The 13,755-nt window shown below is 48.5% G+C and overlaps 1 protein-coding gene across 1 annotated transcript in view; it reads right to left on the bottom strand.

The window, feature by feature from the left end:
• Positions 1–13,755, bottom strand: part of Fndc1 (fibronectin type III domain containing 1) — a 134,842-nt gene that overhangs the window by 76,527 nt on the left and 44,560 nt on the right. The window contains exons 2-3 of the mRNA XM_041679991.1: positions 7,698–7,848; positions 6,799–7,213 (exon numbers count right to left, since the gene is read on the bottom strand). Of these exons, the coding sequence (XP_041535925.1) occupies positions 6,799–7,213; positions 7,698–7,848 (566 nt within the window). The remainder of the gene's footprint in view (positions 1–6,798; positions 7,214–7,697; positions 7,849–13,755) is intronic.

Below are 13,755 nucleotides of genomic sequence, written 5' to 3'. Positions count from 1 at the left end.
CAGAAATTTGGGGGAGACATCACATTCGCAGTCAAGAAGAGAGAGAAACGAATGCGTGAGTGCTGGCTTGTTGGCTTGCTCCCCGCACTCTCCTTTCTGGTAGCCTGCAGGGGAGGATTGCGGGATTTCTAAGATTTAAATCCAAATCCTAGGACAAGTATGTACTGGCTGATGCCTTTGGGGGAGCAGCTCACGTTAATAGCTTGGAACCTGACTCCCACAGGAAGACGAGTGTCACGACGTGGAAACTAAGTATAAGAACACCCTGGGAAGAGTTAGTTATGGACAGGAAATAAAAAAGGCTGCCTACACCACAGGGTGAAATTCGTGTCTGCAGCTTGAGTTGTACTGAGTCTTCTGATGCCACCGTAGAAAGCAGCAATGCTGCTCCTTTTAATTAGCATTCACAGCTCTCCAGTTAGGTTGTGTCTGAGGGTTTCTGTTGCTGTGAAGAGACACCACGAGCACAGCAACTCTTATAAAAGAAAACATTTGATTGGGGTGGCTTACAGTTTGGAGATACAGTCCATTATCATCATGTTGGGACATGGTGGTACACAAGCAGACATGGCGCCATAGAGGTAACTGAGACTTCTACATCTGGCAGCCATCAAGAAGTGGCCTGTCTCACTGGGCGTGGCTTGAGCATCGATGAGCCCTCAAAGCCCACCTCCACAGTGACACACTTCCTCCAACAAGACCACACCTACCTCCAAATAGTGCCATTCCCTTTGAGGGCCATTTTCTTTCAAACCACCACAGGTTGTTACACTTAGTTTTAAGTGTAGCATAATATATGGAATATTCTGATTACCATAATTATAATATTCACAATGCTCTTCCTAGGTACAAAAATGAAGCTTTAGCTTTGACTGAGAGAGCGGACTCAACAAGACCATGAGCCCTGCCCCCACCTTCAACTTCCATATTCTTCCCCCTGGTCCAGTTGCTTCAACTTTGGCCTGGGCCTACAAATGTACTAAGGGTTCCCCAACAGCTAAAAGGTTACAAACCCCAGATTTAGCCTTCGGTTTCAAATCCCTTTCTTATTAATATTTTGTTCGCAATTGTTAATACAATCATATTGACCATTAACGAGTAATTTGACCTTCCCAACTTAATATTTGCAGGAAGCTTCAACAAGTGGCCAAGTGGGGGGGGGGGGGGGGGAAGCAGCGCATTAAGGGAACAAAACTGATAACTGGACGTTTGTGATCATCTCTCTTTGAGGCCCAGCCACCAACAAACAAATCCCTTTTAAAGAAACCCACAGAAGAGGAGACCAACTCGGAAAGGCCGGGAGCGCCCTCTATGGGCCACAGAGCTGAAGCGCAACCGAGAATTCCGGGTTCAGGGAAGCTGTCAAGTCTTAAAGGGCTTCTAGGAGGAAGGAAAATAGGCTGCTGGTTTACGTGACTAAGCAGTTGTCCCAAATGCTCCAATGAGCACCTAGTAACGCTGGCGAAGATGTGCCGGAAACAACAGCCACAGTTCCCGCCTCGCTCAGCGACCTGCTCTCCCACAAGGCACCGAGTTTCCAGTTCGCTCTGCATCTAGACAGATGAATCCCGAACATTCACAAGGGCACAGCAGGCCTCTTCCTTTCTCACTTCCACTTTTCTAGCTGTAAATATCCACCCCCGTATTTTCTAATTAAAACAAAATCTCCTGAATTTGTTTTACAAATTACAATTAAATTACAATCTAAGACAACCCGAAATTCCATAGGAAACAAAGTCGAGGTGAGGCCCCCAATCAGCCTCCGGAAGCTTCTCTGGGGACTTTTGTTTCCAGGTTCTTTATTCACATCCCTTGGGGGACAGTGCTCCCCAGATATCTCCTCCTAATTCCCAGAGCCAAGGGAGGTGAGCACTGTGTAACTCAAAAGAGAAGTAAACCGATCAGCCATAGGTCACTCAAGGGAACACAGCCCTGGTTCTTAGCCCCCAGGGGACCCCTTCTGCACTCCTGACCTCCAGTACTATATGGTAACAAATTGTTGCTGCTCTAAGCCAGGAGGGGTGTGGTCACTCCTCGCAGCAACCACAGGGAAATGATGCACCCCACACCCTTCCCTCCCGATGACAAGGGATAGGCCACCATGACTTAAGTGCAGATAGGACATGTTGGTATCTTGGGGAACCCTGTAGTGATGGCTTCCTAGGGACATAAATTGTTACCGTGCAATCCCACTGCACCCTCTATTTTCACAATAATGCATTCTGTGCCTACAAAAGTCAGTGGTACCAACCATCCATCCGGCTAGGCTCCACAGCACAAGCTAAAACACAAGGGGTCTCATGCTTGCAATGCAGCGTAGAAAGAAACACTAGCGATCTGGAGCAGGCTGGGTCATGGGAAAGCTTCCAAGGGTTCTAACAACAAGGGGATCTCCCTGACCAGGTCTGTCTGCAAATGAAGGCGGACTGCTGAAGGCCAGCAGAGATGTCACGATGGTGCTGACTCTGACCCAGCATCCGCCTCCTAAGCTCCATTGACCTGTGTAACCATGAGCTCTGAAACTGTGTGGCCTTTCTACCTTGCAACTTATAAAATTTCCATAAAACTTATGCATGATCTTCCTCCCCGCTGTGCTAGGAATTATACTAGTTTAAAAGTGAATTAGTTTATAATGGAGATGTAGCTCAGGGGGGGTGTCTGCCTAGCATGTGTTTGATACCCAATGACAGACAGAAATAATTAGATAGACACTTGCTGATTTATTTTTAAAAAATAACCACAGAACTGGAAAGATGGTTCGGCTATTGAGAGAGATTACTACTCTTGCAGACCGTGGTTTGATTCCCAGCACCTACATGGTGGCTCACACCACCTGTAACTCTAGTTCCAGGGGAATCTGATGCTTTTGTTCTGGTTTCCACAGGCACCAAGCACTCGCATACACGCATGCAGACAAACACTCGTACACATAGAAAATTTTAATCAAAAAGTGTTTAAATAACTATACAAAAGTCTTCCATGTTGACACAGAGCAAAGTTTCAAAAGAATAACTATGTTTCCCTAACTGAGAAGGCAACAGAAGAGCGGCGGCCCTTGCATTTCGGCAAATCACCTTAACAGAAGGTGGTTAGACCGCTATGCTGTCTACTCATTCAGTCTACTGTGATATGCTGCTTTTTGGCTGAAGAGAATCTGGCCTCCTACAGATGTGGGGCGGGGGAGTGCTTCCACAGCCTTTGTGGACAACTTTGGAAAATATTTCAAACTACACGGAGCACCCCATGGAACTTCCCTAAGGGTTGATTGCACTGTAGAATCTGAAACTACGGAAGGAATTTTTCTCATTTTTTGTAGACTAAAAATGCATCTCTCTAGAACAGGGTGGTACCTCCGTGACACAGCATTTACCTGGCAAGCACAAGGCCCCGTGTTCAATTCTCAACACGACAAATTATTACAGGGGTGAAAGATTCAAAGTTCAAGATAGGCAATAAATCGTGTGTGTGTGTGTGTGTGTGTGTGTGTGTGTGTGTGTGTGTGTGCGTGTGTGCGAGTGGGTGTGCGCGCGTGTGTGCGTGTGTGTGTGCGAGTGGGTGTGCGCGCGTGGGTGCGTGTGTGTGTGCATGTGTGTGCGTGCGTGTGCCTATGTGTGTGTACGCGCGTGTGTGTGAGTGGGTGTGCGCGCGTGTGTGCGTGTGTGTGTGCGAGTGGGTGTGCGCGCGTGTGTGCGTGTGTGTGCATGTGTGTGCGTGCGTGTGCGTATGTGTGTGTACGCGCGTGTGTGTGCGTGTGTGCATGTGTGTGCGTGTGTGTGCGTATGTGTGTGTACGCGCGTGTGTGTGCGTGTGTGCATGTGTGTGCGTGTGTGTGCGTATGTGTGTGTACGCGCGTGTGTGTGAGTGTGTGTGTGTGCGCGCGCACACGCTTGTGTACACACACGTGCTCCGGCATGTGCACACGTGATTGCACACTTGCACGTGGAGGTGAGAACATGGCATCAGGAAGTCCTGTTCTCACTTTGTACCTCACTGGGGCAGAGTCTCTCCTGGTTCTGCTGCTGTGCAGTGCACTACGCCAGCTGACTGTGAGTGGCTCCCAGTGATTCCCCCATCTCGCTCCAGTAGCGCTGGCATTGTGGACACAAGCCACCACATTGGGCCCCTGTGTGATACTTTGTATGATAGCCATTTGGGCTTGGCATGTCATATCAAGTGACATTTTAGAAATCACTCTCATCCCATATTGCTATTAAAACCACATTCACCCACGTCGCCACTGTCCTGAGCAAGATCTAACACAGGGAAGCACCTGCCTACCAGAGAGGCAGCTTAGCTACATCCAAGTTTTAACTTAAAAACTCAAGTTGTTTCACTGACAGGAAATACTTGCGACTACTTTGCTAGAGGCAGCAAGCCCATTTTGTTCATTTTTGAAGAAAAGAATTGTGCTACAGCTACCTAAGCCAGTAACTACAGTTTGTCTGTAGCCATTTTTTTTTTTAAGTAAATACAGAACCTACTTAGAAAGCAAGTTACCCAACTGCCCCGCAAATCACACTGGTGTTCCTCAGTGGGTCAGAGTTAGTACTCCTGCTAAAAATGATACCAAGGATATTCCTCATTTAAACTGGCACATTCTCCCCCCCCCCCAGGCCTGAAAAATTTAACATTGTTAGTGTTTTTGGTATCCCTGTCTTGCCTTATTATTGGCTACCATTTATTACGTCGGGCAAGCTTTTGCACCATCAATGCGAAAAAGAGGCAAAGAGCTTTGAGAATAAGTTTGAACTTGAAGATTAATTGAAAAGATTTTTCGCTTTAAATAAAAGTCACCCCTTAGCCACCCCTGGACGCTCACTGTAAAGGCATGCATGGTTTCAGGAAAATGTGTCCTAAGACTGGAGAGCAACACCCTCCCCCTTATTTTAATGTTTACATAGTAGCTATTGCAGTAATGGGTGTTGTGGGGGAGGAGCATCACTGGCTGCCTTTGTTTTATTTTCGTCAATCCTAAATCTCGGGGGCATATTGGGATCTTCGGTGTGTGCTGCAAGCAAAACCCCTGTAGCGCTATAATGGTCTGCTACCGTCAGCATAGCTCCCGGTAATTTGCCTTACAGAGATGCTGGACCCAAAAGAGGAGGGATGGGACAGACAGCAACCGCTTGCAGGAAGCATGAATTAAGTCTGCCCGTGGTCTTCCCCACCAGACACAAATCCAGGCAGCTGCTGCAACTGTGAATGGCAAGACAGACAGGAAGGCTCCTCAAGGAGCCCATGGAATAAATTACACGATTTCTTCCCGAGCACAGGAGCCATCTGCAGGCTGCTATGCCCACTTCTTCCCTTGGCTAATTGAACTTAAGTATGGTAAATAGGCACTCTGAGACTTGCTTGTCTTCTTTGTCCGTTTCTAGTCTGGTCATCGTTTTCCTGCAAATCCCACGTCAACACAGTAGAGAGAAGTGCCAACAAGCCTTCCAGTTCCAACATTCCACAGTGCAGTGACTTGCAGAGCGGAGTGCATTCTTAGGAGTGGCCCACAACACTGTAGAACCCTTGAGGGTCACAAACAGCTCTGACTCCCCGCGCACTAGCAGAACCCATCCTACAGGTGACCGTGGAAACAGACAGGAAGAGATTCCACTTTCAGATTGCTTTCTCTAACAAAAACTCTTTCAGAGTTCAGAAAACTTAGAAAGAGAGAAGCCATGCGACTGTGGGTGGGGAGGCTGGAAAACTAGAATAGGTTTATTCTGTCAGGCATTGTGTAAACTATGAAATGGATACTTGCCTTAAGATCATGAACAGGAGAGAAAAGACCCCTACCTCCTATAGGACCCTTTTATGATAAAGGAACTCGGCATCAGGGTACATGGCATCCAGTGCCGCCAAGCAGTAGTCATGATAGAGCTACCAAAGAGGACACAGACCTGTATCTCTATCCTTGTGGGGAGAACAAATCAGGCACCAGCATACAAAGCAAGAAGCCCTTGTTGGAAAAGAAACTTTAAATTTTTTTTTCAGCCCTGCTGGGACAGAAAAAAAGTCTGTTTCTTAGGTTCCTACAAATTGGTGACATAAATAAAAGTCACAGTTCTGAGTGTGGAAATGCATGCGCAGAGGTGCAAACCAAGACACCAAGGACATAGGAAGGAAAGTCCAGTACAAGACTGTTTCTTTCTCGACAACTGAGAGCCAGCCAAGCCTCTTTGCTTGCAAAGCAAGTGTCCAGCCAGGCTGGAGAGGGTGAAGTTCTCTTACTGTCTGGGTCCCTATCCCTCCTCCAAAGATAAATGTCTTCTTTCAGCTGCAAAATCCCCAAGCCTGGCGCTCAGGGTTTCCTTAGACAGTTGCTGGCCCTGCCACTCTGCTTCCCTTTGGGCTCCCCAGTGACCCTATTCTACCTCGAGACAGGTGAACAAGATGACAGACGATGACCAACCACACCCCTAAGGAGAGTCTGACCGAAGAAAGTGTCCCCCCACCACCTCCTACCCCCGCGCGATGCCCAAAGTCACTTTTCCTTTCCTTTGCCTAGCTCTCCAGGGCACCTAGACAAGTTCCAGTCTCCTGATTCCTGGACGTTCCAGGACGCCGTTGAAGGCACCCCAGTTCTTTCATGCTATAGGTGTCCCGAAGCCCATCTCCCACGCGCAGAGTGTCCAGTGCCCATACCCAGCGAGCCCTGATTCGACCCACGAGGATGCACAGGTTAGTGACAAGACAGGCACGGAGGCTACACAGAATCAGAGCGGGGCAGTTGTCCCCAAAGTGACAAGCGGGCGGGCAGAGAAAAAGACAGTCGACCGACCGCAGAGTCCCGCATGTGCGTACCTGGGGGCCCCGCAGAGGAGGCCACGGGGAGCAGCGCCGCCAAGAGCAGCAACGCCGCCCAGGGCAGCGGGCGCGGGGACGCCCCGGCCTCAGGGGCCATCGGGAGCCCGGGATGCGCGGGTACCGAGCGCGGGTGGCCGGCAGGGTGCGGGCCGGAGTGAGGGGGGCGCAGAGGCAATGCCGTCGGGTGCCCGTCGCCGGGCGTCCTGGGTCCTGTGCTAGCGACGTTGCAGCCCCTCGGTGATTGCTCCTGGCCACGCACAGCCGCCGCGCTCCGCCACTGGGGCCACCCGCTGCCCGCTGCGTCTTTTAGCCGCGCTCGGGCGCCCCCTGCCGGTGCGCTCGCGAAGGGGTCCCACAAGGCGGGCGGGGCGACGGGTGAGTGACCCAAGAGTCCGGGAGACCCGGAACACCACTGGGTTTTTGTAAAATTAAACAAAAAATGGATATGTAATTTTAAAAGATAGTCTGAAGATCAGGAAAAAAGTGACATGGAAGTCCCTCTCTGTCTAATTCTTCTACTTTTTGGCCCAAAAAGTGACTGACAAGACGGGACGTGAACTTGTCCTTTAAACCCCTTAACCCCTCTGTGTGGTTTCAACTTGCGGGACCAAGCTAGGACCCGTCACCCTTTTCTGCACATGGCAGTGGTCTGCGGGCTCGCAGTTTCCTTCCCGCTCAGCGAGAGCGCTTGGGAACGGGTGATCAACTGTACTAGACAGGGCTGCTCCTGGCTGTCATTTCGCTGGAGCGCGTGATTCCAGTTGAAACGGAAGCAGGCCTTAAGCAAGCCGCGTAAACCCAGCCAAGAACTTATTTGACCTCCCTTTCTGTAATTCAAACACTGCCTTGGGGTCCCGCTGTGCGGGATAACAGCCTGGGTTTGCTCCACACCGGACCTGAGACACAAGCGGAATTGGAGCGCCCCTGGAGGCGACAAACTTGAGCGCTTGGGAAGCAGAGTGTGGCTCTCGGCAAACCAACCCGATGCGGAACATGGAATGGGCTCGCCGACGTGGCAACCCCAAACTTGACCGGACTCGTTTCACTCTACAAGACGGAAAGCGCGTTAAACAAAGCGTGGGGTGATGGCAACAAAACACGGAATCCTATTCTGAAACAAAATGACAGAATCAAGACATCCGTGCACTGAGCCCAGGCTGGCATCTCTTGCCTAACTACAGCCTTCAGTGAAGTCTCCAGGGTCCCCAAAGAGAAGAGGGCTCTCCATCGACTCCCTCTTTAGTGCTTAGGAACATTCTACTGTAAACAGACGCTCTTGCCCCACCCCTTGGGGCTCTAGCTTCCCCACATGCCAGTTAGTAGCACGCTGGCTTGTGTCACTGCCAGCGTGGTCTTTCAAGAGTGTCAGGCTCCCTCCCTAAACTCCCCACGCTTTCTCAACTGTTTGTTTCAAGCCGATTGACCCACAGCTCCTGTGGCTCTTGCTGGTCAGTCAGAGGTGGGAATCTTTCTAGGCGGAGCTAGTGGGAGACCGTTCTCTTCCTCATTGCCCCACGGAGGTGTAGGGTAGTGCCATGGTGTACTGAAACGCAGTCCTAAAATGTATGTCTCTCCTCATCACTGGAGCCTGTGAGCCATGGGTGCCTTTGGGGGTAAGGATTGTGACTGAATTTAGCATTCTGAGATAGAGTGCTTAGGCTATGAATGTCACATGTATGTTTATAAAGAGGGGAGAGGAACTTGATCTACATATAAGGGAAGACATGTGACCACAGACTGTGGGTCCCATAGGAGGGAGGTAATTCAAAGTCAAAGGATACTAGCGGCTAGCAGAAGCAGGAAGAGTCAAAGGGCCATTCTCATCAGAGCCCGTGGGCTGCCCTGCCAGTCCCGGTTATCCGTTCTGCTGAGCTGACTTCAGACCTCAACTTAAAGAACTGCCACAAAAGAAACTTCCAAAGTTTGTGCTGCCCGGTGTGTGATACTTTGTTACAGTGGCCAGAGAAGGCTGATGCAGCAGCCAAAATGAACTATGGCTCTGACTCCAATGGATGCAACCTGAGAGAAGGGAATTCCCACAGAAAGCCACCAAACAGGGGAGGGGCAGGGAACTGGAGGGGGGAGGCTGGGCTCAGAACTCTGAGCAGGAGACAGACCAGAAATAGACCTCATAACCCAGGGAAGAGTAAAGAACCAGCCTGCCTTCATTTTAGGATTAAAAGCCAATGTATAGTAAAGACAAACTAGGTTCATTCCTGTTTTTTGTTAAGCCTGTCTCTCAAGGATTGGGCTATGCCCTACCTGAAACCTTAGCTACAATGGTTCTCTACTGCTTGTTCCAGGAATGGCAGCCATGCCTGTGCTTCAAAAAGTTGCAACCCTAACTTTGTTTCCAAAGCTTCTATCAGCACCTATGGGCCACCTTTTCCTGGCCACCTGTTATGCTCTTCATCTGTAACCCTGCCTCTTTCCCATTTGGAAACTCCCTACCCCCATCTTCCTCACATCCACAGCTGACTTCTCCAACCCCACCTTAAGGGGAGGCAGCCTGTTTACAAAATTTTTAAAAGTTTGCTTTAATTAATTGCTCGTTTTAATTAATTTGACCATGATGGTTTGAGTCAGTGGTCTTTCTCCTCCCATCTTTGGGGCTAACAAAGAGCAGGGCACACAGCAGGGACAGCATCAGGGCATGAGAGCTAGAGACACCCCAAGATCACCTTGAAAGACAGCTCTAGAACTGACCCACCGGCTGTGGAGAAAGCAGACAGTCGCACGGTCATGCCATACTCGGCCTGGCCAGTGGGACTTCTGTGATTCCAAGACTTTGCCCCTCAGTTTAGACTCAATGAAATTATCAACACAGCAAAATGTGCAGTAACTCAGCAGACAGCATGTTCCCTCTTTCAGTGTGAGACACACATTTATTTCCTACCCCAGAAGGTGGCTTGTTAGAGTAACTGTCTCGTGGGGACTATTCAGACAGCACAGGACAAATCAACTTCCAGTGTCAGACTTCTGGCAATCAGATCAGAAATCAGCCAAGGGCCATGGACCCTCAGTGAAGTCACCAACATTTACAAGTCCTGGTTCCGATTCAATACAAAATTGACCCAAATGTGATGGTTCACACACTTAATCCCAGCACCTGGAAGGCAGATGCAGGTGAATCACTGCGAGTTGGAGTCCAGCTTGATCTGCATAGTGAGACCCTGACACCCCCCCCCCAAAAAAAATACAATGTATATGTAATTTTAAAGTCTTATAGGAGATTTCTAAAGTATCATAACTTTAAGGTAAGTGTGTGTGCCCATGTGTCTGTGTGTATGTGTGTCTGTGTGTGTATCTCTGTGTGTGTTTATTGTCTCTGTGTGTGTCTCTGTGTGTCTCTCTGTGTAGGAGGTCTTTCTGTCCATGTGTTGCTTTCATCGGTTAATAAATAGAGAAATTGCCTTGGCCTGGTTGATAGGGCAGAACTTAGGTAGGCGGGGAAGACAGAACTGAATGCTGGGAGGAAGAAAGGCAGAGTAGGAGAGAGACACCATGGAGCCACCAGAGACAGACATGCCGAATCTTTCCTGGTAAGCCACTGCCACGTGGTGATATACAGATGAATAGAAATGGGTTAAATAAAGATGTGAGAGTTAGCCAATAAGAGGCTAGAGCTAATGGGCCAAGCAGTGACTTAATTAATACAATTTCTGTGTGGTTATTTTGGGTGTAAGCTAGCCAAGTGGCTGAGAAGAACAAATGGCTCCTTCCCTTACAACATCTCTGTGTGTCTGTGTGTGCATCTGTGTGTGTGACTGTGTGTGTTCATGTGTGTATGTTCTTTGTGCCTCTGTGTGTGTGTGCGTGTGTGTGTGTGTGTGTGTAGGCCAGAGATTGACATCACTGTCTTCCCCAGTCACTCACTACCACATTTTTTGAGACAGGGCCTCTCCCAGAACGCAGAGCTGACTACTTTGGCTGGACTGGCTGGGCAGTGAGCTGCAGAGATTCTCCTGTCTCCACTTCCCCGGTGCTGGGATTACAGGCTAATGTTACCACAGCTGCATTTTCATGGGTCCTGAAGATCAGAACTGGTCCTCGTGTTTGCATAGAAGCATCTTACCAACTGAGCCCATCTCTGCATCCCAGCTTTTAGGTTCAAAACAGACCATGGAGACATTAAACTGACTTAAGTCACTGCCATCCCTCCTGCGTGTGACCATCTCACAAATATAGGCATGCTAACGTTTTCCTTGTTTGTTTTCGAGACCGGGTCTCATTTTTTTTTTCCAGGATGGCCACAAGTTTGTCACAAGGTGAAGAAGGCCTTGAACTCTTCAAGCCACTATCTCCCAAGTGCTGGGACTACAGGTGTGTGTCACCACCACACCTGGCTTGTGTGGAGCTATAGTTAAAATACAGGGCTCCCTGTGTGACTGGATACACTCTACCGCCTACCTCAACCCGGGCCTCTTTTTGATCATTATTTCTTTAGTTAACATTCAAAGGAATGTTTCTCAACACGGAATTCTCCTATACGTGTGTCATATATACACATACATATTTTGTTCATATTTGTGTCATATATAGATACACATATGTGTATACACACATCTGCGTGTGTACACACACATACACACCTTGTTGTGATTTGCCCCCCATCATTGTTCTGCCCCCACAGCTAGTTCCCACAGCTGTTCTTTCTGCTTTGATTTTGAGTGAGCACAACCAATGCTGCCCTAACACATTTTACTGTCTTTCCACATTCTTTTTTCACCTCCTGATTGTTGCTTTGATTTAAGTCATCAAAATAAAACAAAGCCTGGGCTTAGTGGCACAGGACTAAAATTTCAGCAGTTGGGAACTGGAGGCAAGAGGATCATGAATGAGTTTGAGGCCATCCTTGGCTACATGAAATCCTGTATCCAAAAAATAAATAATAAATAAAGGAAGGGAGAAAGGGAGGGAGGGAGGGAGGGAAGGAAGAAAGAAAGAAAGAAAGAAAGAAAGAAAGAAAGAAAAACATGGAGGTCTCTCTGTAGTTCTGCGAATCCCCAGGTATCTGACCCCTGCCAGTCGCCTCCAGCTCCAATCTATGGTTTATTCCCAGCCTCACGCATCAGGCTGTATCCACATACACTGTCTCTGGTCCTAGTTATGTTTTAAACAACCATGTATCCGAAGAGTTCAGCACTCTCCCTACACATTGTCACAGCATTCCTGTGTGGCAGGCTGGGGGTTACAGTGCTGTTCTCATGAGAAATGTGCGTCCACAGTGAACTCAAGCCGAGCTCTGAAAGTGTGTGCTTTCAGCCTCTCATAGGACACCCGGTCCTGTCCAGTCTTGGGTCTGGATCTCTGGAAATACTGCCTTTGCTGATGTAGCTCATGATGGGACCTGCAGATACCGTGAAATGCCCATTATACGATGGCCATGTGCACACAGCTCTAAAGGTTATGCATAAAGATCCTTAGGATGAGTGGCATGAAAACATAATTTTATCATGACAAATCAGGAAGAAAGCATGTTTTTCTAGGATTCTGTAAAATGGAAAAGGCAGGAAAAATAGAAGTTGATAGTAGACTCATTCATTTCTCTCGACTCTGATGATATGGGTGGGGGGCTTGTTTCTATCTGGCAATGAGAGGATGCTCTGAAACCTTCCCTTGAGCCGTGTTCATTCTGTCCTTGAAAGAGTCTCATTAGTGTCACTCAGCTTTCCAGGGAGTCTGGCATGTCCCGGGTCCTCTAACCAACATGACAACCCAGCCAAGCTTCAACTCCAAGCTCAGGACCCTCTCCACCACGAATGACAACTTGCCGTGTGATCAAGGCAGAGGGTGCAGATAAAAGTCTATTTCACTTGCCCCAATACCACTATAGATTTGAGGGGAACACGCTGGTGGCTTCCAAATGGAGTACAACCCTCTCTAGCGTACAATTATGCAAGACCTGGCTGCTACATCATTCAGCTTCTCTGAGTTTGGAAGGGACAGAAACAGATGGTGTCTGGGTTAGGGAAGTATTATTCTGTTCTGCCACTGCCCACATCGAGCTCCTGAGCCCAGAAGTTTTGACTTGCTTCCACTGCAAGGCAGTGCCAAGGCAATTATCTTCCTTACTACCAATGTGTTGGTGAAACATGAAGGATTAAGATGTCAGATTCCCAGCCTAGCATGTGCAGCCTTAGGAGCTCTAGCTGAGGCGGCTTCTGTTGGCACGGATAGAAAGCCACAGACTACTCTGTTGACAAAGCACAAAGATCAGGTAAGATCCCTAGAACCCATCCCCCCAAAGGGGGGGAGGCTTTTTATAATCCCTGCACCAGAAAGAGAAGGTAACTGAGTCTCTAGGACTCGCTAGCTGGCATAGACTAACTAGTAAACCCAAGGCCAATGAGAGACTGTCTCTAAAAACAAGGTGGATAACTCTAGAAAAAGAACAATACCCGTTGTTGGTCTCTAGCTTCCAGGTACAAATCATGAACACACATATGAGAGAGAGAGAGAGAGAGAGAGAGAGAGAGAGAGAGAGAGAGAGAGAGAGAGAGAGCCCACACATCTACAGAAAGCCACAGACTTGGGTTGTACCCTTCGTTCAATGTCTCAGGTGAACTGAGCACACATCTCAAAAAGAAGCTGAGAATCCAGCTCTGTTGCCTGCACTCATCGGCAGACCCTTGGCTTGAACTATATGAAGAGAGATTGTACATCCATTGCCTCCAGAACATACTCCCTATTGAGCATCTATTCTTGCTCCATGCAGTATGCTAGGATCGGAGCACAAAATTTGGTCAAGACAGATTGCCCTTGCCTCAAGGAGCTCTAGGTCAAATGCAGTGAATTCATCAGTCAATCAAAACCAAACTACAGTCCAGTGTGATGAGGGTTGTATGGGGACAAGAAGTTCAAGGATCTTTTACACATTGCCTACCTCCCTTCTCTCTATTTCCCCAAAAGAAAGTATTTGACCCCGTGTGTAAAACACCACGTGTGTATGTT

Source organism: Microtus oregoni, unplaced genomic scaffold, assembly GCF_018167655.1.
Source record: "Microtus oregoni isolate MIOR12 unplaced genomic scaffold, Mior012 000033F_ref0000390, whole genome shotgun sequence".
In the NCBI taxonomy this organism is placed as follows: Eukaryota; Metazoa; Chordata; class Mammalia; order Rodentia; family Cricetidae; genus Microtus; species Microtus oregoni.
This window is presented reverse-complemented; position numbering and strand designations above follow the sequence as displayed.